Here is a 22964-nt window from a genome sequence, read left to right on the forward strand (position 1 = left end):
AAACTATATGGTCTATACAAATTCAATTAGACATACATATGTCAATAAATGTTAATTGGTGTTATCTTTTATAATACTCATGGTGTCAATGAAGACAAAAAGTAATGGATTTATATTAGAGATTATGGGTAAAAGTATTGTGAAAATGGAATATGGATAAGCATACTGAGAGTTCACATGTAATTGATATACAAGAGATTTGTTTTGCATAAACATTTGATGGATGTTGGTATGGTGTATTAGGATCATGATGCAACCTCCCACACAAAGTCATAAGGGAATTGTGTTCCAACAATTGGCCTCTTTTGGGTGAGGCTACTATATCGTGACACGTTAGTGACCAATTGCAACAAGTTACACTATCCATGATATGTTGATCAATTTTAATTTTGATTGTTGGTGTGAGGTGCTCACAATTTGTATGATCCCAATATCAAGATTGTTGCTTTAATAAATTACAAACTTGCAATATTGATACTCTTATCACATATAGTAATGCATTATACAAGTGAGGTGAAATCCCAAATAGAATATTTATATATTTGATTCGAAACAGAAAATACAAGACATGACAAACATAAAGAGATCATTTGGGGAAAAACCTACAAAGTCGATATGGACTAGATTCAATTGATTGTCCAAAATTCTACTCACCATGTAGCCCCATATTGTTTGATTTAAAACAATAGAAAAAATAGGCTACATGACAAAAAGAAAGGTATTGTTTGAGGGAGGACCTAACAAGTTGATATGGACTAGATTCAGTTGATTGGCTAGCATTTTGCTCATCATATAGCCCCATATATCTTTGCCTCTCTCACACTATCACACACTTCCGTAGGAACATCCAATAAAAGACCATGGTTATGTCACAATAATTGGCATACATAATCCCTCTATGTACTCATGGCAATACCATTTTATATGATAAATATTTATAGAACATTATTGATGAGAGAACTATCACATAACTAAACCATTGGAAACAATAGCTATAGATGTTGCGAACTAAATTTGAAACCTCTAACAACTATTGCTTTTACTCTCTCTCGCAATGATAAGTTGTTAGACGACTAACCCTAGGTCTTGGGTTTGAGACCAAACTTTCTCACCTCTTTATCACTCCATCTAACTTTCTCACCTCTCAATTGCTCCTTTTGTCTCTCCTTACTTCTCTCTTTTTTATTGAGAACCACATATCAATCCTTGCCATGGGGTTGGCCTTGTCCCACATACCATAATCACCTTCTCGTGGTCATTAGTAAATCTTCCCATCTCTCGCACCCCAATTATTTGACAATTGTTTATAGCAAACCCTTGCAAAGCAAACAAAATGTATAATAAGTCCCACGAGCTATGCAGCCACCTTTGAATAAAAGTTCATTTTCACATTCTATCGCAATGACAAAAGGTTTTTGTCCTTTATAAATTGTACATTCTAGGGTAAACGATGTTAACAACCTTTTTAATGTGAGAAATTTCTAACTTCCAATGGTTTTTAAAAATATTATCGATGCATATCATAAGAAGAACACCATATTCTATCTTTATGTGAGAAAACGATTTTGCACAAATTTATGCATTTAGTTTCAAGTATTGAGAGTTGGGAAGTTACACAATTTTACGTACAACATTAACATATTATGTTGACTAACAAGAGAGAGTAGTTTAAAGAGTGATGATTGAATCCACCTTAATATCCTTCCTACCCACTTACAATGTTAGGGACAGTAGGTGGGGTAAGCACTCTTAAGACATAAAAAACGAAGTGAAAGCAAAGCACTTACTCGAAGTCATTTCAAGTTGAACTTTATCATGTTTGCATTGATGAGAAAGGTCACTATAATATACACTCTGAACAAAGAGGCATTATATTTATTATTGTTAAGCACTTTAAGATGCTTTTTAAGAAGATGGCAAAATCGTGCTATATGTGTAGGAATGGAATTTCAAATTAACTAAACACAATTATTGATGATAAATGGGTAATGATAATATTGCACGTGTTTTCTGATTCCAACAAGGGAAAAAGGTTTGGCGATAAATTATAGAAAGCAATACCAAACTCCTCAATGATATTGGAACCGAGGGGGGGGAGTTGAATTTGAAGCTAGAGTTAGCAAATGAGATAAAATTAATCAAAGGGCATGTTGGGGATCCATAGAATCTAAAATGCCATGTCAAAACCTTTGCAAGTATCTTCGGAGATTCTACTTACCACAACTTAGGGAATGGACACTACTGTTGTGGTTTATATCCTTCGACCCTTACAATGCTCGCCGAATACTAGGAGGTGTTGTTGCAAGAAAATATTCCTTATCTTGGAGGGCTATAAAGCAATATAATATGCCCACTTAGGTGTACGTTGAAAGCAAATATATATTTAATCTATGGACATGTAAATATTCATTGTTTATGGAAGGAGGATCCAAGGGAAGAGGGATGGGTCCCAACAATGTTAGAGAGAAACACAAAGAGTTGTGAAGGGGAATGACAAGTGCCTATACACCAAGAGAGATTTGTGAGAGAGTTACATGGCAAGGTGCCAAAAATAGTGGAAAAGGCAACTTTCACTAGTTTTATAACGACCTTTGGTGAATTGCTATACGTTACAAGGGGGGAGTGTAATCTCTCCCTCTCACTCGCTCGCTCACACACACACACACCCCACACAATATCTCTAGAGAGAGAATACTTTAAGCACGAGGGAGTATTTCAAAGGGTAGGGATGTTATTGAAAGAGACCCTAGATTGAGAGAGTATAAGAATGAGGGTGGCACGCATTGTACTCACACACTAACTTCTTTCTTAGATCTCTCATACTACAAGCATAATTACCAATGGCTCCCAATGACATGAATATGCCAAGTCCCCCTGTAGAGACAATTGATCCCATTAAAATGAAACAACTTACCCTTGATCATAATATCCACATTAATCATCATGATGAATCCAATGTCGACCTCAAGGCCTTGCATGTCAATGCTTTGGACCTCAAAGCCATAAAGTCAGAGTCCAATTCTACATTCCTCCAAGCTACATTCAACTGCACAAGTCTCCTACTAGGTAATTTACTCTACTGATCTACTCTCGCATACACAAACAAACATACAATGACTCCACAAGTACTTCATTTGTTGCAATATAATCTACTTGTGTTTATATAATGATATTCATTAATAATAATAGTATGTTATAAATCAACTTCAACATAACAAGGAGTCCACATAAAATTCACGAATACACATTTTGTCATATTGGCTAGTTTTCAAGTAAATGAGAGTAAACAACCTTGGAAAAAAAAAATACTTCGGCATTTGGTAGTATCATTGGTGTTAAGTTGTGGAATGCACATTATATTGAAGACCATCACAATATGTCTAAGTGAGACAAGTTAAACTCGACGATTTGCATTGGTGGATAGTGAGGAAAGCTAGAAGGAAAAAATTAAGAAGAGAGGATATATACCTAGTAATAATGGCATAAATAAGGGTGGTGAACTAAAAATAAGAACAACGAGGTGCCAAAGGTCATTGATGAGGAGCATGAGGAATCATGACATTTTGTCATGGCAATTATCGAGAGTTGTTTAAGGTAATCGTAGTGAGTCAACAATGGCTTAACCACCCAAACACAATTTTCACAGTGTCATAGGAAAAAATATGTTGGGTGGCTTAAAAGCTTATCCAAATTGAACTAAAACTTGAAAGTATTTGATTAGATGGTTGAGTTGTGTGCATACACGTATCTCACCAAAGGCGTGTATGCACACTTCCAATGCTTGATTAAGCCTTTGCGCCAAACATTTAGGTCTAAATGTCAAAGTGATGCCAAGTGTATTCATTGATCATTCCTTACGAACAAGCTAGGATAAATTGATGTTATAACCACCCAATTGTTTTTTTACCTTTTCGTTGAAACTTTCACCACATCATTAAGTAAAAAATCGCGATGATTTCCAACACTATAAACAATACCAAACTCACATACAATAGACCAAGTAAGAGTTTGTAATATCCATGAATCAATATTTGATTCTAAACTTAGAGCCACTAAATGATAAAGCTAGTACCTCACTTTTTAACCAATCATCATATCATGCAGACAACTTTTCTATACATATAAAACAAGTCAATAGTCTCCATCCACTACAATTCACCCAATGACAATTGACATATGCCGACTTGGCAATGAACTTAGCCACATGCACTTTTGACACACATCTTGATTCAAATCAAGATTTACCAACGTTTTTTCAAATGTCATACAATACATCAAATCTAACACGATAAAACGTATTGCATTTTATAGGATTTTGTGAAGAATAATACATGCTTAACATAGGGATTCACCGAGATGCATATATTAAATGTTAATGTGGAAGTGTAATTCACAAACTCGGAATTGTGCACATGTTCTAATATATAGATCAATACAAAATTTTTACACATATTAAGTTTGAAGCTCTTCGTACACACGAGCACTTTGCGCTTATATAGTGTTGTGTGTCGTAGTAACATTCTTTATTTTCAAGGAACTAACATATAATAATGTAGTAATTCATATTTCTCAAAGACATATAACCTATCTTGGATTTTACCATCCATTGAAAACAAGTGTTTCTTAAAAAACAATTTTCTTAAAAGGATCTATCATAATGTGGGAAAACATTGGTACAAAGTTCAAACCATGCCAAGTCATATCCATATTGGCAAAAGACCACAAATTATGTTCTAGAGAAGAACATAAGTTTTCACACCATAATGCCTATATATTAGGAAGGGGAATCACAATTGGTGACCTCAATAGTGATATGTCTACCTATAGATTATGAAGGAGGAATCCAATATGGCCGATGGAAGCAATATAGTTTATTTAGTTTGCTTGGCATAATATACAAACCAGGACCAAGGAAACTTTTGATCCAATGTGAAAATCTTTTTCGAGTATGTGCATGTAAGTGTTTGTTTTAACAATCTCTAGGATTTGATGGAAATGTTTGTGAGATGTCAATGTAGGCTTGGGGGTGTTATCATCCCCCTATGCAATCGCACATGCTGGGTGGCTAGGTGCCGCAATGGCGTTGGTCGTGGCGGCAATGTACGCGTACGCGGCCCTCCTAATGGCGAGGTGCCAGAAGCAGACGGGGGCGGGCACTTACCAAGAGCTCGCGGAGCTCGCGCTCGGGCGCCGCATTAGCCTATTCATCGAGTTCTTCTTCTACCTCGAGCTCGCGGGGAGCCTCATGGGCTATTGCATCTCCATAGGCGACAACTTGGCGCACGTGTTCCCATCGGCGCGCCTTGGGATCCCGGGGGTCTCGGCACACAACATACTCTTGCTCTTGGCCTGCCTATGCATCCTCCCTACAGTGTGGCTCCGCGACTTGTCCGCCCTCTCCTTCACTTCGGTGTGGTCGGTGCTCAACACATTGCTACTTATAATCTCCGTCCTTGTTGCGGCCACCGCGGATTCACACATCGGCTTCCGGCATGCGATCCCGGCCGTGGAGCTCCAGGGTGCCCCGGTCGCCGCAGGCCTCTACGCATTCGCATTCGGGGGGACGACCGTCTACCCAAGTGTGTACAAGTCCATGAGGGACCCCACCAAGTTCACATATGTGTTGTTCCTTAGCTTCAGCATTGCGACCAGCTTCGTGGTCGGGCTTGGCATCATGGGTGCCTCTATGTTCGGGTCGGTGACCGCGTCCCAAGTGACACTCAACCTCCCCCCACACAAGGTGACCACCCACATGGCCCTATGGCTCACTGTGCTCACCCCGACCTTCATGTTCGCGCTCGTGATGTCCCCGATCTCCAAAGCCATGGATGCGGGCGTGAGCCGGCGCCTCCGTAAGTACCCCGCGCGCCTCCAAATGGCCGTGGCCACACTAGCCCGGTCATCCGTAATGGCCCTCATCGTAGTAGGCGCCATGGCATTGCCATACTTTAACTACGTAGTGGCCCTCATCGGCTCCTCTATGACGATCGCGATTTGTCTTGTATTCCCGTGTGTTTTCTATGCAATCCTTTGCCGAGACCGCTTGAACCGCTCATCCATCGCCGCGATCACCATTGTGTCCATCTTATCGGCCATTGCCGCGGTTTGTGGTACCATAGTTTCCTTCCAAGGTCTCATCGAGAGTAGGAAGCATCACCGTTCCTCATCTTGAAAACATCCCGACCAAAAAGACACTTCTTTGCCCAATTCTTAATGGGGGTGGGGTGGACATGTCTTTAGTGCTCCTCTTCACCACTATGTCCCTTGTATAACATGATAAACCCAATAAAACAAACACAATCTGAACCAATCAATATCACCCTCCCCCCAACACTTTCTCCCCATGGCGTGGTTTCAGTATCTTAATAATTCTCAAACATACAAGTAATTTTTGCTTTTTGATTAGCATTGGCTCTCTCTAAAGAGGAGACATTGCTATTGTTTTTTAGAAGCCTGGTTTGAAAAACTTATTGTAAAAGCTCATATGTACTTCACAAGTATCAACACACAACTCCACCTGTTTTTATTATGGTTAAAAATAAACCCCACGTTTTTGTAAAATTGGTTGACCGGTTTCTGCCGGTCACTATTATTGGTTTAAGAACCTATTTGTAAACCTTTGTTATCTACTAAATAAAATTTACAATTGAGTGTTGCCTATTTCTTGCATTCAATGTATATGTAGGATCAACGAATTTGAATATTGTCTCGAGAAACAACACATAAATATGGATTCCAACTGAAGCATGGTGTCATCATTGATGTTGTTTAAATGCATGATATGTTTTATAGCATATGCAACATCCGATGCTAAATCAACTAAAGCAGTATGTTTTACCATCAAATGCTAAATCAATGAGCATTTTGAACCACACATATACTTGGTATGCAAGCGCCTAAAATACTTTATATTCTGAATGAAGTACACATTTGAGTATAAAAACATCCAACATGGTATCATGGCATTTCAAAATGCCTGAATGTAGTAGACATTAAGAACAACAACGTTAACACTACGAAGCTATAACATGTGAGAGATCAAGGTTTTTGCAACATAAGGATTTTTTTAGTTTCATGCTACTTAAAACTCAATTGGATATGATGCAAGGGCCGAAACAATATAGTGAGACAAAAGGCCATAAAGCGTTAATGGATGAAGATTGACCAAAGTTCAAAATTGATGTTCGTAGAAGGATATGCCTTTGAACTCTCTATAATCTCTCCTAATTGTGAAGGATCATGCTATACTTCTCAACATCCTCAAATATAGGTCCTATCGTGATGATGTGATAGCCAAGAGACCCTTGAAAGTTGACACTTGTAAATTAGCCTGCCTTTACTTAAATGCTCTGACTTAAGTTTTATGTGTTCACAACCTTTATTGCCTTGCTTTCATTTGCACCTTTTCATGAGTGCATGCACTAATTACCATGCATCAATTTTCTTTCCCTTGCATTTACATGTTGGAGTATTGTTTTTTGTTTAACCCTTAGATTTTGTCTCTTCCATGCCGCTCAACACTATATACAAGTTTGGAAACACAACTTTTTATGTGCATGTACCCTTGATAGGAATTTAAGTGTTCAAGTTCCACGATAATATTGTACATCAGCATTGTCCATGCTAGGTATATAAAGTTCTAGGTTGTCCAAACCCCCACAAAAATACAGATTACATGTTCCATTGGGATTTTTATCCATTGATGATTTCCTAGGATACATTACAATGACTTAAAACTTTGTTGGAGCCTCTGGTCTCTTGCACCACAAGCACCGTTAAGCTTCTCCAGGGCCTAGCGTGTCATTGTACAACCACTTGACCCCTTATGACATACATGTTGCATAATCCACCAAGAGTTTTAGACTGACCAATGACCATTGGTCTTTAACACAACACACACATTGCCAAATTTATTTAGGCCTTGATGTGTCTTTCAAGAACTACAACTCATTCATACACATCACAATCCATTTAATTGTCTACCCATGGTCACCCAAATTTTGAAGGGCATTTGGTGAAGCATGAAGCATCCCCAACTTCTTGTAGCATATGATTCATGCATAACACAATCAACTCTCATTGTAGCCTCTACCTCTTCCACATGTCTCAACACAACCAAGACTCTTACGACACATTTTCATAGTTCCCTAAGCAAATAGCTATAGTGTTGATTAGAGGCTTTCCATCACATTCAAGTCATCTTACACCCAAACCTTGACAACTCATATCTAAATATTTCATTGCCTTTTTTAGGGTTCATGCTCTTTATTCCCATTTCCAAATTCATCACATGATTTTTGTTCTATATGTAATTTTCCATCCAGCTCAGTGAAGAGGCACCACCTTGCCCAATGTATCTCCACCAAATTTAAGCGGTGAAAGGCTGGTTTTTCTTACTCCCCTCCCCCTTCACTTAAGCCTAGGGATGGATAGTTGTTTTTGCCAACCCGCCAACTCACATACTACTCAAGCTCGCTTACCACAATGCCATGTGTTCAACCCCAACATAGCCTAAAAGTTAATCAAAGTACAACTTCCCACTATGGTATAGCTTCAATAAGATGAATAAAATACAGCTAGTTTGTACTAAGGCTCTTACACCAAAAACTAGAATTGCATGTGATCATCCCTTACATTACTCAAAGTCATGTAGTTAAATTAGTGGAATGCGAACCACACAAGCTCTGCAAATAAATTAAGGTACAACTTAACATACTGGTATGACTTCAATAAGGGGAGGACTTTGTTGCTAGTTAGCAAGGTCATCCCACAAAGATCATAATGCTATGTGTTCAAGCAAGGTCTACACAGGTTAAGAAAAGGCTTACCACTACCTTCAAGGAGATGATGATGGGGATCCATTATTGTTCTTTAGTTAACCATAGAAATATAGTAATTTAGGCTTTATGAGGTAATTCAAATTTGGACTGACCATTCTGTTGACCACTTGCATAATAGTGTTTATCTAGACTGAACACACAAATTTCTTGTTATTCAACATCCCAATATGTGGTGGTTTTAAAGTCATCCTCTTCCATTTGCTTGCCATGTTTCTCATGATCATAAGAAACCGGTTTTTCCCCTCCAAATGTTGTATTCAACTGACTTTTGTCGAAGAGTTCTTCCATCAGTTTGAGACTCTCAGGATTGTTGGAGTACACAAACTTCACTTTCTGGTATGTCTTTGGATCAAGGAAATGTCGCACAACCTATTTAGCAAAATACCCTAGTTAATATAGAGACTTGTTTGGCACTCAATGAAACAAACACAGCTACAATTAGATTGTATATATAGAGATGTATGCAGATTATGTTTGTTGTTTTTATGTCGATATATGTACGTACGTATGTACAAATATGTGTTTATATGATACACACACATACAAATATAGGTATTACCAAGGTCAAAACACCAAAATAACCCTATGTATTAGTACATGATAGATAGATCTGCAGATTCCATAATTGTCCTCCTCAGAAGATAAACTATGACCTTACACGAGAGGGGTATTCTGTCGATCTGTGAGAATTTAGTGGTGTTCTGATAAACACCCCAAGAGTATTTTTGGAGTTTTTTAATTCCTATTATCAATCAGCAATTGGTTTCATACCTTCCAAAAAGCTTGAAAAATTCTTGGTGGATTGTAAAGGATTGCATATCCAAGTCTTTCTGGGTAGTAGTTTTGCAAAATATTGGTAGCTTCCCGAGTGGTTCTAATCGACACTGCCGTGGAAAATGACCAGCCAGTAAAATCAATTAACCACACCATCTGTTCTTCGTCTGGTGGCAAGTTTAAAAGTGCATTCTCCATTAAGTAAACCATGTGCCGAATCTGGCCAACTGAGCATGATGTATTCTGTTGATGGATACAGTGAAAAAACAATGGAAAACTTACGTAAATATGCTTATATGTATGAAAAAGATGGGAATTTGCCGCCTCAAATATGCTTATATTTACTTGAATTTCTCATAGGCATATAATATATAAAGAACAATAATGCAGTACTAGCAGTCCACACCATGTTTGTAGCCATCAACAAATAAAATCTCTCTTATAGGCATCTATAAGGTTAAATGTTTCCACTACAGCATCACACCGTGTTTTGCATGTAATGCTTTGTTTCTCTTGTTACTGTATATATGTATATATAAACACACACACACACACACACACACAGGGTATATGTAGATAAAATATCTAACCTGTTTAGCTGGTGCTAGTACCAGGACAGTTCTTCCTTGCTTGTCAAAGAAATCTGCTCGGTATACTTTCCCAGTTTCACCTTCTTCGGCTACATCTTTCTACATATGATATGTAAAAACTTACAATGACATTAGGATGCTTTTTATTTCCTTTTCTGAAAAAGAATACAAGACTCATGCAAAAAAAACTCACCCATCTGATATCCTCAGGTTTGAAATATGCCCTCCAACTGAGAGTTTCATCGAGCATTTTCTTCGCTTTTTGCACATCCCAGTTCCTGGCTCGAAGATACCTTCTTAGACATGCATCTGAACAAAACTTGTCTGCTCGGTTCGATAATGTGCCACAAGACGACCGTAGTTCATAGACCTATAAGAGGCACAATGTTTTATCAGAATTTATTACATGGTCAGGTCATCAATCTCAAAAGTATGTAAGAACTGCAGGTGAGTTCAACAGAAGATTCTGTTTTTTTCATTTGGCTCTTTGTTTACACATCATTTGCATACATTAAGTGTACCATTTATAGGGGGTAAATAAATGATTGAATTAGGAGAAGTGTGCATTTATTCATGAAAAATATCAACAAATAGAGTGTTTTCTAGGGTCTTTCGAATAGACTTGAGATGAACCATGAAAATTAGTTCGCATGCACACAACATGTGTACAGTGAACTGACCTGAGATGAGAAGCTCTTGAAAAAAATAGTTGCTTAAAATTTTCATGCATTTCATTTCACTCATTACCTTTTGTTGCTCTTCTTCAGGAGTATGGATTTTATCCATGCTGTGAACGTCATGATGCTTACGCCGAAACATTGTCACTTGAAGTTATCAACCACCTGAATTCACAATATAACTTCAGAAACAAAACTCTGAAAATTTTGAAGGTCTTATACCAATTTGGTCACAGTATACATTCTCTTGTTGCTCACATATAAAATTACCATGAATATGAAAAAAACCATTCACTGTTTTTAACAATAGCATCTATGCCATTAGTGTCCATCCATGAAAGGGGAAGATTCACAAAACTCTCTCTCTCTCTCTCTCTAAAGACCATGAAAGGCCATGTGAGGACCAACCAAAGCTTTACAATGGCTAATGAATCAAAATTCACAAGAAAGTCACATATAATAATTCACTTGAATCAAGTATTGAACAATATCTGCAAATAGACTTTACTTGAATCAAAATATTACTCACAATCGCTAATTATATGGTCAGAACTTGCAAATGTAGGTCCAGGTTTATTGTCATCATCCTTTCATAACCCAGTACCAGTACCATAAGCATCATCATCATCGTCTCAGAACCCATTACCATAGGCATCGTTATAATCCTCTCATAACCCATTACCATAAGCATCATTATCTTGTCATAATACATGTTTCCTGTAAATCATTTTCCCTCTACTTTTTTTTAGCATACATTTAACCCTAAAATGTCATTCATAGTTTCAAAGTGGCACAAAAGCCAACATATCATCCATCAATCTCTCTCTGAGAATCCACCGGTAACTTCACAACCAAAGGATGATTCATGATAACAACTTTCGTAACCACCTTTACCCTCTCTCTCTATGCACAACCTTCTTTATTTTTTTCCTGCTACCCAAATGGCGTAAAACCTGTTACTCATTTGGAGACTCTTTGAAACATCTCTCAGTTCTTTATTCTGAGTATCAATCATAGTACTATGGTTTACCCATTAAACGAAACGCTAGATTCTGAGCCGTCAAAAACAGTGGAGAAAGATCAAGATTGTGACCCGTAAAAAAAACACAAAACGATTAACCGTCAAATTATACACAAGAGCGCGAACTACATATTTCCCCATTAATTTACACACAGGAATTTTTCAACACAAATGATTTCACAGACATTAATTGGCCTTTGCGCACATGCAAAATACGGACAAATAAGCAAAAAAATTTAAGCATGGCAAGAAATCAAATCAGAAATGTATACAAAAGAAAAATGATTCCACTTCATTAAAGAGGGAAAAAGAAATTACACATACAAAAAATCATGGAGTTAACTCTTCGTTGTACAGAAACAAACAAAATCCCAAAAGCTCATAACTGTGTTACGAAAAATTATAGAATTCAAATTTAAACTAATTCAAATTCTTACCAGGAAATGGTGGAGAAATGGGTCAAATAATGAATTAATTTATAGACGGAGGAGATACAGAATGAAAATATTTTCTTCTCTGAGAGAATTTTGGCAAACAGGGAACAAAATAATAGAGCTCAATTCTATCTGCACTCCATAGATTAATTAACTGTTTCTAATTATTTACTCTCTGTATTAATATATATGTACATACATACAACAATAAAGAGAAAAAGGGTACATTCTATATTATTTATTACCTTTACCTCATTTAATGAAGGCTTTTAATAAATAGATAATTTTCGGAATATTGCAAAAATGGCCTCTCCTGAGTGTCCTTCATTTAAGGGACCATTTTCATATGCAACAATAAGCTCAATGTACTCTTTCTGGCTCACTCACTCAAATGTGATTCTCATATACATTGTTTCCTAGCCAGAGGAGCACATCTTGAACGAATACTCCTTCCGGACCATAGGTAAAGAAATATCATACACCCTTCATCGAATTCCATCTAAGCATTGCTTGGCTTGTTAACAGATACCTCGATCACACCTCTCTCGATAAGTCCAATCGGTCGTCTACATTCGTTTTGTAGAATTGAACATTTTCGGCTACCTATTGATAGCTCGGCCACAACCTCAATAAGAGTTCACAGGTCTACGGACCCCTCCAATACAAATTTTTAAATGCATTGCTTTTGGATACGACAAGCACATAAATCAAACCAACACCAAGGAAGATGGTTTCTTTATTGAGCGTTGACTACGAGTCATGTAAGTTATCTACTCTGACACAGTAAATGTACATGTACAAGAATGACATCTTTTAGTCGATTTGTCGTTTATACTTAACTACTGTAAAATGTGTATTCATGAACAAGTTGATGCGTGGAGATGCAATTATATCCATTCTAGGATCTCATAGCTACCCTTTTTGTTCTATGTTTGTTACTGTGTCTATATAAATATATTAAATCAAGAAAGCATGAAAAACAAAAGTTTGACTCTTATGTAGTACAATGATCTACAATGGCCATGTGCCAACATGAGGCATTTATTAATTCAACCTCATCAACGATTCTAAGTAGTGCATCACACTACAGGTTCATCCAACTGCATGTTGCTTTGAATGGCTTTAGATGCACGATGCTCAATGTGTATGAGACTTTAAATGAACTTAATATGATCATTCATAGTGTTTTATCTATAAAGAGTCCAAATTTTGTTGACATCCTTCTCATGTGCATTAGTATTTTGCATACAAATCAATTAGCAAAGTATCAAAGGTCGTAGATATGCAACTAGTAGAGAGGGCTTTTGGCCTAGAGTTAGCTATCATTTATCATTGTACTTTTGGCATAAAGAACTTATCTTAATTAGACATAAGAATATTTTAACGTTTTGGATTGAGTAAAACAATACATTCCTTTTTGTTTAATCATAAGTAACAATTGGCAACGGTTCGGTTTGAACCGAACCCAATCGCGAAACCGCGGCTTAACGGTTTAAACCCTTAGAATCCGCGGTTTAAACGGTTAAATGGTTTTTTTTTTAATTAACAAAAAAAATTTAAAAATAGTTTTTAAATCATCTTTTCATTTTCATGCCTTATTCTCACATTTTAAGAAAATCTTTAAAATTTTGAAAATTTTAAAATTTTAAAATTTAAATTTGACCTAAGCTGAAAACAAAAACCAAACCACGAAACTACGGTTTTACCGGTTTAATGGCTTAACGGTTTGAAAATTTTTTAATTGTTCGGTTTAACAGTTTCGTGGGTCGGTTCGGTTTTGACCCTCTCAAACTGAACTGAACCGTTGCCGATTGTTAATTATAAGAAAAATGATATTTATATTCTCTATGTATCCTTAAATCTATAGATGGAACAAATGTGCTACTGGCTGTTAAGAAGCAAGAGGGCTCATTATGCATTTTGAGAATGTATCCAATAGGGGATGGATAAATCAAATATTGACTTATTGGAACTAGCTCTTTGACAGTTAGATGGCACTGATGTTTCTCTATGGGTTATGGCATTTCAAAATCTAGATCTAATAAGTTTGAAAATGGCCAACATTTGCCTATGAAGAAAGGAGAGGAAAAGGAGCTCGTTCTTAAGGTTAAAAACAACCTTACATCTACTTCGATAAATTGCATGGAAAGCAACTAAAAAACTGATACAAATCAAACTTTTGAATTTCAAACAGATATGAGAAACAAAGAAATGTTGTGTAAGATGGGACACATTACACTTGCATAATTATGTATCAATAGATACCAATGTATCATAGGCCGAGAAAAATGTGGATGCTCACATGTCATACATTATATTAAATATGTTGCACCAACCCACAAATCTATCTTTTTCTCCAAATGGGGCAATCACATTCACTGAAACATACTATATACCATCCCTTTGTTTGTTGTCAAGAAATTCAAATATCATGATGGAGATTTTGGACCATTAGGAGAGATTGAGAATGGGGCCACTTTATCATTTAATATTCTTTAATGGCTTAATGGTAGTAGATTTCACTTGAAAAATGGGAGCTACAAGCTCAATTCTTACGAGAAACAAATACGAGAGGAAGATATTGTCTTTGAACGAAGTAGATGTAATTTCTTTATCAAGAGATGATCTACACTAAACAAATATGCCTTTAGGCTTCATCGAGGACCTTCATCTAGTTGTAGAAGAGATCCTCAATAAATGGACACTTTACCATCTACACTTTAGAACATGTCTAGAACTTTTACTTTTTTAGGATAATGTATTTCCTTTGTGCATGCATAATGCATCATTTGATTCTAAAGTGGCCTTGAGTTTATGTTTGGTCGTCGTATGTTCATAATCTTAATATATATTATGATCAGTGGCAGTTGTTGAGAGAGGGATTATGAAGTTCTTGGACGAGCCTCCACTAAGATCATCACTCTTCTCTTGGTTCTCATCAATAATGACTATGTAAACTTCTTGCTTTTAAGGGCAAAGCAAGAAAGTGTGAAAGCGAATAATGAGGATGCATGCAATGCCCAAGGAGAAACATGAAATGTGGGTCAAAATTATTAACATGGAACTCAAGGAATTAGAACAAAAAGTGGGGAGGGTTCGTGAACTGGTACAAGGGGTTCAAAGTTCTATTGTGATGATGAGAAATTAGGCTTCCTTTGGTTTACTTTGGGAAAGAGTGGGAAGGCCTTAGGATTGGGGACATTCTCTAAATAGGGCCATTGTCGTGGGAGAGGGTAGAATGGATTCACCTAGATTTCAAGTGAGTGGTGGATAAACGAAAATATTTGGTAGGTTGTATATAAACAAGGTTCTTAACGTAGTTCTTCTCAAGAAGGTCAACACCAGTTATCCGATATATTGGCTTCTATCTAAATCTAGTCCCATTAGGTCCAATCTTCCTATTCATTGTCCTTGCTTCTCCTTTTCTATCTATTTTGTGTTTTATTAAGATTTGGCTAAGACAAAAGAATGAGGAAGTCCTTAACAATCAGCAACGGTTGAACCGAACCGAACCGCGAAACCGCGGTTTAAACTGTTTAACGATTTTTTATTTTTTTATTTTATTTTAAATTTTTTTTAAACAATCTTTTCATTTTTAGACCTTATTCTCACATTTTAGGAACATCTTTAAAATTAAAAAATTAAAACCCTGACCTAAGTTGAAAACCGAAACTGCGGTTTAACAATTTAACAATTTCGTGGTTTGGTTCAGGTTTCAAAAATTTCAAACGGTTTGGTTTTGACCCTCTCGAACCGAACCGTTGCCGATTGTTAGAAGTCCTTACAAAAGGCTTATAATTTTCACCTTTATACTCTCTTTATATTGTGGTGTGCATGTGTCTTTGTGCCACCCTTTTTAGGATGCATGTACCTAAGCCGACCCACCTTTTTAGCACAACCAACCCAAATGGGTACCTTTGTATCAACTATAAATTGAGCAAGAAGTAATAAGCTAAGCAGACTGGTTTTGATTCTTATGTGCATTTCACATAAGAGATCAAAACTTATATGTGTCCGTCATCTCCACCAATATGTGAAATGCACATAAGAGATCAAAACCAGCCTAGTTAGCTTCTTACTTCTTGCTCAATTTATAGTTGATACAAAGGTACCCATTTGGGTTGGCTGTGCTAAAAAGGGTGTGCTAAAAGGGTGGGTCAACTTAGGTACATGCATCCTAAAAAGGGTGGCACAAAGGAACACATGCACACCACAATATGAAACATATTTTATGTTTGTGGTCCTCCTTGAGAACAACATAATGGTTTACATATTACCCTGTTCAGAATTCTACATTTTGAAACTTTTACTTGGGTTAACTCAATCGTAAATGTGGATAAAACAAAAATGAATGTTGCGCAAACCATCCAACCTCACAATACACCATGCTTACATATATAGGAGAATATGTAAAATTCATGTAAAGCTTTTAAGTATAGACTGATATTCTCCACGCATGATATTCGCAATATTCGAGAATATGAAAATTTGATATTTATTATAGAAATTTTATTGGTGTGCACTGTGAAGTCCCCTTTTCAATGTCACCTAAAACTATCCACAAAATTTGGGAGAGTAAAAAGTGAGGAATTAATGAATCTTTATTTTATTTTATTTATTTTTTAAAAATAAAACAAATACTTTTACATTTATTATAGAAATATTGTTGGTTTCAACTTTCAAAGTCCCTTTTTTTTATTGTCCAAGGTCCCCATTTCTATATTTAGGAAACTAAAGAGGAGGGAGTTTATGAACTGTTTGTTTTTTAATGAATATGTTTCAATGCATTCGATGAATGCGAATATATCAATCTATGCTTTTAGGTATCGTGGTACAAATAAATGGACTCTGGAGTGTATGCTTAGAGTCTAAGCTTCAAGCTCGTTGGAAAAGGTATTATATGTTGGAAAACCAATGAAACCAAAGTGATACCCATGGATCGGAAGTGAAATTAATGTTATTTAATACTATAATAACGCAAGTTTTGCTTTAAGGCGTAGAAAAGTGTAGTGAGTTACTATCCCTCTTAATGCATAGAATGAGATTGTGAAGATTCAAATAATGCTTTTAAAGAGACAATTGAGAGTTAAATCCACCACCTCTATTAGGTTATGCTCTTGAGAACAAATGTTTGGCCTATAGAGATATCGGTGCACTATTGAGAGTCTATCGATATATAACAAAAATCAAGAGTATACCAAATCATATATTATCACATTTTGCTTGGAATGTTAGATGTAAACTACAAAAGAATCACAAGAGCAAATTTCTCTTGTTTGTTCCATTAAAAAATGGTTCAAAAGATAGGATGTGGAAGATCTCTTGGAGCTTTTAAAGGATGCTATGAAATATATGGTTATTGAGGAAAGGTTAATGGAACCACAAAGGAAGAAGTGCGAAGATGCTAAAAGAACCAAAATTAGAATATTATATTGCCATCAACCCTAAATATTGGATTTAATATAAGCCAAGTAGGCCATTATTCATATTTAACCTTATCTCATTACTAACATGAGTATTGACTCTTGCATAGCCCTAATGTTCCTTTGCACTTGATTGCACAAGCTAGGCATTGAAGTTGCATTAAGGCATCAATATTTGTTAAATACAAAAGGCATGTAAGACATATAAACAAGGGCTAGTAGAGAAGATGAATATAACTTGCTTCATGCTCCACTCATAGTGCAATTCGTGAAAGCTATGATGACATATTAAGAGGGTGTGATGACTTGATTGTCACATTAAAGAGAACACCTAGAAGGTTGAGCTCATATGTGCATGCCTTATTCACACATCGAGAGAAGTATGAGTATCCCTTGTTAGGAAGGAGGCACACATCAAGAAAACTTGTGTACTCAAGTCCCATGGATCGATATATGGCCCCTCTATGGACGATAAAAAACACATCTAATGTCTACGAGGAGCCTCTATTCATTCTTCACGATATTTAGATTCTTCTTCTCAAGAAGGAGACACACATCAAGAAAACATGTATACACAAGTCCCATGGGTCGATATTGGCTCTTCTACAAAGTTAACAATAAAATCTAATACAGACTAATCTAATCTAATGTATACAAGGAGCCTCAATTCATTCTTTGGGATATTCATATTCAAATATGGATTATAGCAACTCTCGATACCCCCCCTCCCCTTCTCTTTCTGCTACATTTGATAGTCTACTTGAAAGCCGATCCTTCAAAAACGAACGTTTCTTAGATACCGACAAATATCCTGGAAAAGGGCTTATTTCTATGTAAGCGGTTTTCGGGTTTACCATTTTAGTGAAACCTTAGTAGGGGTAGTTTGGTAATTCTTTAAAACCACAGTAAGCGGTTTTCGGGTATTACCATTTTAGTGAAACCTTAGTAGGGGTAGTTTGGTAATTCTTTAAAACCACAGTAAGCGGTTTTCGGGTATTACCATTTTAGTGAAACCTTAGTAGGGGTAGTTTGGTAATTCTTTAAAACCACATTTCTCTATATTACTGAGAATGGATGGCTATGGAGGAGAAAGATCAGAGCAGGGCGGAACAGAGCAGAGATGCAATTACTGGTAATCATCGAAACTCATTCTGTCATTCTAAATGTTATTCTTTTTCTTTAATTTGAATTGCAGAAAATAGTTCTATTCTTTCATACGAGAAATTGAGGGTTTCGGTATCATTCGTGTGCATGTGATTGCTGCTTTGTGTTTATGTATCTAATAGAGAAGAAGAAGGATAAGAGGAAGTGTTGGATGAATCATCGTTGAGTAGTTTCCTTACCCTTCAAATTTGAGTTTCTGGCTCATTATCGACATGTGATTGTTGTGCATATGCCTATAAATCAGAGGAAGAGTTGCATGAATCATTCAAAAGTAGTTATTCTTTTATCACAATTTAGGGTGATTGTTTGGTTACGTGCATATGAATCAGAAGAAAAATTGCATGATTCATGCCAAAGTAGGTTCTTTTTCATCACAATCTAGATTTCTGGCTCATCAACTACGTTTGTATGTTGTGTATAGTCATATGAATTAGAAGAAGTGATGCATGATCTAGTATTTTTATATGCATGCTTCATAATCTACATTTGATTTGTGTGTATTCATCTAAAGAAGACGAAGAATCATGTAAAAGTAGTATTCTGACCATAGATTAGGAGTTCTGGCTCGTCATGTATATGCACGAGTAGTTTTCTTACAATAAATTAGGATTTGTAGTTAACCATCTACATATTATGGTTGTGTATATGCCTATGAAGAAGAAGAAGAAGAATTATCAAGTAGCTTGTTACCGCCAATTATAATTTCTGGTTTAATATTTGCATCCAATTGCTACGTTTATGCATCCAATGATGAAGAAATCGTGTGTGAATAGTTGTTTCACCATAAAGATTTTGGTTCTCTTCATCTGATCATTGTGTCTATGCATATGAATCAGAAGAAAGTTGCATGAATAGTATCAAGGTATTAAGGTTTCTGTTTCATCATCCATATCCAGTTTTTTTGTGAATATTCATCTAAAGAAGAAGAAGAATCATGTCAGATTAGTCCTCTTACCACAAATCAGGGTTTCCTTTTCAACATGTACACTTGATTTTTGCATTTATGCATCTACAGGAGAAGAACAACAACCACCATGTCAAAGTAATATAGGTTTCTGGTTCATCATCTACATCTGATTGTTGTGTATGCAAGAAGAATAATGTTAAGAGTAGTTTTTTACCACAAATTAGGGTTTCTAGCTCATTGTTTATGTGTGAATATTGTATATATACTTATGAAACAGAAGAAAAGTTGCATGAATCAATAGTGTCTTTTTTCACAAAGTAAGATTTTTGATTCATCATCTACATCTGATTGTTGTATGTTTACATCTGAAATAGAGGAAGATATACATGAAACATGTTGTCAAGAGCTTGAATTGAGAAGCAACAATCTGGAAGAATCAAAGAAAAGTTTGAAATTTGGTTACGAATTCGTGAATATAGATTTTTTAGATGTGGGTTGCGCAGAAGAAATGGCATCATTGGGATCTAAATTTCCTTTTGAAAATCAAGATTTGCAAGAGAAGCAATTGAAGAAATGGCCTCACTTGCATTTTGTTGCAAGCAATGGAGTTGATATTCATGCTAAGCAAACATCAGCGGAGAAAACACACGTTTCCGGTGATAAAGATGAAAGCCCAGTAAAGACCATCAAAGAAGAATTGGACTGGTCGGATGTTTTTGATGATGAAACTGTTAAATCGAAATCAAAGGAATGTTTGTGGAAACATGGAATTTCTGAAAGTAAAGGAGGGATTCATGTAAATAAGCAAAAATCAGAGGAGAGACTGCACAAATATGAATCCTTCCAAGCCAATCAGTTCATGGAGGAAGAAACTGGCCGATCGCAAGTTGTAGGTGGTGAAACAGTTGTCAAGCTGAGGACAGAGGTTTTGCAAAAGTACAGAAATTATGGAAGTAAAGAAGTTGTTAATCTTGTAAATAAGCAAAGATTGGAGGAGAAAACACAAAGCTTTGATGCTCATTTAGGTTTAAAAGGTAATCAAGAGGATAATTTACGTGATCATCACATCAGAGAAAAGGAACATGATAGGCACTCTGCTACAGATATAATGTTTCCTTATGATGGGATGTTGTATACTGAGCAGATGACAAAACATGATAAGTCTTCAAATATGCTCATCCTGATTATCCAGTTCATAACATCTTATGTAAGATCTGCTTTTCAGTTTTTTTTAAGCTCAGTGCTTGTATGCTATCACTGCATTTTTTCTCTGAACATGAACTTCGATATCCCAAAAGTCAAAATCAACAGTTTTGAAAAGAAGAATATGAAGGTTTACAATGAGAAAGCAAACTCAGGTCTTGACAGGATTTCTCTTGTGAAACCAAAAACTGTCACAAGAGGAGTAAAGAATATCGCATTCGGATTCATAACCGCTATTTACGTGGTGATTATTCTAAGTATCCTTTTCATAACAGCATTCATGTTTAGCTTCTTAGTAGTGAAATCATTGATTTATGAGCCAGTGAATCTGAAGAAAGAGTTGTATTTCGATTATACAAAGGACCATCCTGTAGCATCAATCAGTTTCGGAGAATACAAGATGTATTCACCGATGGAAACTATACTCAGAAGAGTATCATTGCCTGCAAGAAGGTTTCGTGCAAGCGTATTCCTTACCTTGCCAGAGTCAGACTTCAATAAGAAACTTGGCATTTTTCAGGTTTGTCACAATTACAAATTAATTTTAGAATGCAATTCTTTTTGTTCCGTCTTTTTAAAGATAAAATTTCTGGAGTTATTGGTTAAGGTGGAACAATGTAATGACTTGCTAAATTTTTTAACAAAAAAGGAGCCATAAACATCGACATGTTTTTGTGGAAATTAAAAATCCTCATCTTTGCACATGTATAAATGTGTTTCATTGAACATGTAAAGCCTCATTCACCAAAGATCAGTCAAATATTTGAGCATGCTGGGTAAGAAACCATTTATGAACGGAACATATTCTGACATTATTATATAAAATTTCTACTAAATTCCAATAAATTTGGGGTCACTTCTCACGTAATTTTTTGTATTAATTTTTCATATACGAAAAGGAAATTTGGCCCAGATTGGTAAAGAAAAGCCTTCTGGGAACTGTATGTGAATCAGAAAACCTCATGGCGTATCTTGTCTTTTAATAATCTGCTTTTTTTTTAGGTAACTGCAGAGCTTTTGTCAGTTACAGGTCAAGTGTTGATGATTGGAAGTCAACCTTGTATGCTACATTTTCGGAGTACAATATTGCAATACACAAGGTCAATACTCCTGTCCATTCCAGTATTGACAGGAATATGGTCTGAGACACAAACACTAGCATTATCAATACTTGAGTGGCAAGAAGAGAGAAATTTTCATAGTGAAGGTATAAAGATATTGTTAGCACCAAGAGCAGGGTTTACTTTAGGAAGAGGGCTCCCAGAGATTTATAAGGCAGAAATCTATGTGAAGTCGGAGATACCATGGTGGTTCTCATTTATGGGATGGAGATGGACATTTTGTGTGTGGATTGCTTTAATTATATTCCTCGGAGAGGTGGTTTTGATACTAGGCTTGTTTAGATGCTTGCTTTTACCTGACTTGGCGTCCTTCTATACATCATGCATCAAAACCATAAATGGAAAAAATTCCAGTGTTAAATAAATAAAAGCATATCATGGAAGAGAAGTTTTATAGATGGCAAGACCACCTAATTAGCATCGGAGCTGATGGCTTATTATTATTGAGGAATAAAAGGTTGAGAAACCAAGTGAGAATCATGTGAACTCTACTATAGTATGCATTTCACCTTTATACTGAGGTGTAGCCCACATGATTTCATCTAAAGAATAATTGTATATAAAGCGTATAGAAATCTTCTTGATTCATCCATTGATGAATGGGTGCATCTAATGATGTTAATGGGTGATCTTTGTCATGCTAGCCAAAAAAAGAATGTTCAAAACCTGAAAAGCATAACAATTTCATGGCGAATTGATGTCAATTATACAACATGGTAGATACTAAATTTTAATTAAAATCCTTTGTTGGAGAAGTTCTAAAACAAATGTAATTCTCTCTCTCTCTCTCTCTCTCTCTCTTGTAAACAC

General features: G+C 36.1%; 3 protein-coding genes across 5 annotated transcripts; 2 read left to right on the top strand and 1 right to left on the bottom strand.

Annotated features, from left to right (window-relative positions):
• The first annotated feature begins 2772 nt into the window (after positions 1-2772).
• Positions 2773-6660, top strand: LOC147851969 (amino acid transporter AVT1E-like). The gene is made up of 2 exons (XM_087334269.1): positions 2773-3066; positions 5019-6660. The coding sequence occupies exons 1-2, from the start codon at positions 2841-2843 to the stop codon at positions 6170-6172; spliced, it is 1380 nt and encodes a 459-aa protein (XP_087190395.1). The 5' UTR covers positions 2773-2840; the 3' UTR covers positions 6173-6660.
• A 2023-nt stretch (positions 6661-8683) lies between these two features.
• On the bottom strand, positions 8684-12506 carry LOC147851970 (CRAL-TRIO domain-containing protein C23B6.04c-like). 3 transcript variants are annotated; one of them, XM_087334367.1, is made up of 6 exons: positions 12340-12506; positions 10952-11046; positions 10398-10574; positions 10205-10303; positions 9612-9857; positions 8684-9209 (listed from the first exon to the last, which is right to left on the bottom strand). In XM_087334367.1, exons 2-6 carry the CDS (start codon positions 11021-11023, stop codon positions 8991-8993), a joined length of 813 nt encoding a protein of 270 aa, XP_087190493.1. In that variant the 5' UTR covers positions 11024-11046; positions 12340-12506; the 3' UTR covers positions 8684-8990. The 3 variants fall into 3 exon arrangements, with proteins under 3 accessions (XP_087190493.1, XP_087190494.1, XP_087190496.1); XM_087334368.1 differs by having other exon boundaries at positions 10952-11063; XM_087334370.1 differs by lacking the exon at positions 12340-12506 and adding an exon at positions 11411-12188.
• A 6293-nt stretch (positions 12507-18799) lies between these two features.
• On the top strand, positions 18800-22854 carry LOC147851971 (uncharacterized). The gene is made up of 3 exons (XM_087334433.1): positions 18800-18891; positions 20205-21553; positions 22036-22854. Exons 1-3 carry the CDS (start codon positions 18834-18836, stop codon positions 22516-22518), a joined length of 1890 nt encoding a protein of 629 aa, XP_087190559.1. The 5' UTR covers positions 18800-18833; the 3' UTR covers positions 22519-22854.
• Positions 22855-22964: the final 110 nt, after the last annotated feature.

Source organism: Azolla caroliniana, unplaced genomic scaffold (assembly GCF_043228905.1).
Source record: "Azolla caroliniana isolate FFs.n. ecotype wild unplaced genomic scaffold, voAzoCaro1.0.p SCAF_18, whole genome shotgun sequence".
Classification (NCBI taxonomy): Eukaryota; Viridiplantae; Streptophyta; class Polypodiopsida; order Salviniales; family Salviniaceae; genus Azolla; species Azolla caroliniana.

Coding starts and splice junctions, on each gene's coding strand:
- LOC147851969 (XM_087334269.1), top strand. CDS start 2,841: ATGGCTCCCAATGACATGAATATGCCAAGTCCCCCTGTAGAGACAATT. Junction 3,067..5,018: donor CTGCACAAGTCTCCTACTAG/GTAATTTACTCT, acceptor ATGTCAATGTAG/GCTTGGGGGTGTTATCATCC.
- LOC147851971 (XM_087334433.1), top strand. CDS start 18,834: ATGGCTATGGAGGAGAAAGATCAGAGCAGGGCGGAACAGAGCAGAGAT. Junction 18,892..20,204: donor GAGCAGAGATGCAATTACTG/GTAATCATCGAA, acceptor CATCTGAAATAG/AGGAAGATATACATGAAACA. Junction 21,554..22,035: donor AGAAACTTGGCATTTTTCAG/GTTTGTCACAAT, acceptor CTTTTTTTTTAG/GTAACTGCAGAGCTTTTGTC.
- LOC147851970 (XM_087334367.1), bottom strand. CDS start 11,023: ATGTTTCGGCGTAAGCATCATGACGTTCACAGCATGGATAAAATCCAT. Junction 10,575..10,951: donor CTGAAGAAGAGCAACAAAAG/GTAATGAGTGAA, acceptor TGCCTCTTATAG/GTCTATGAACTACGGTCGTC. Junction 10,304..10,397: donor AACCTGAGGATATCAGATGG/GTGAGTTTTTTT, acceptor TATCATATGTAG/AAAGATGTAGCCGAAGAAGG.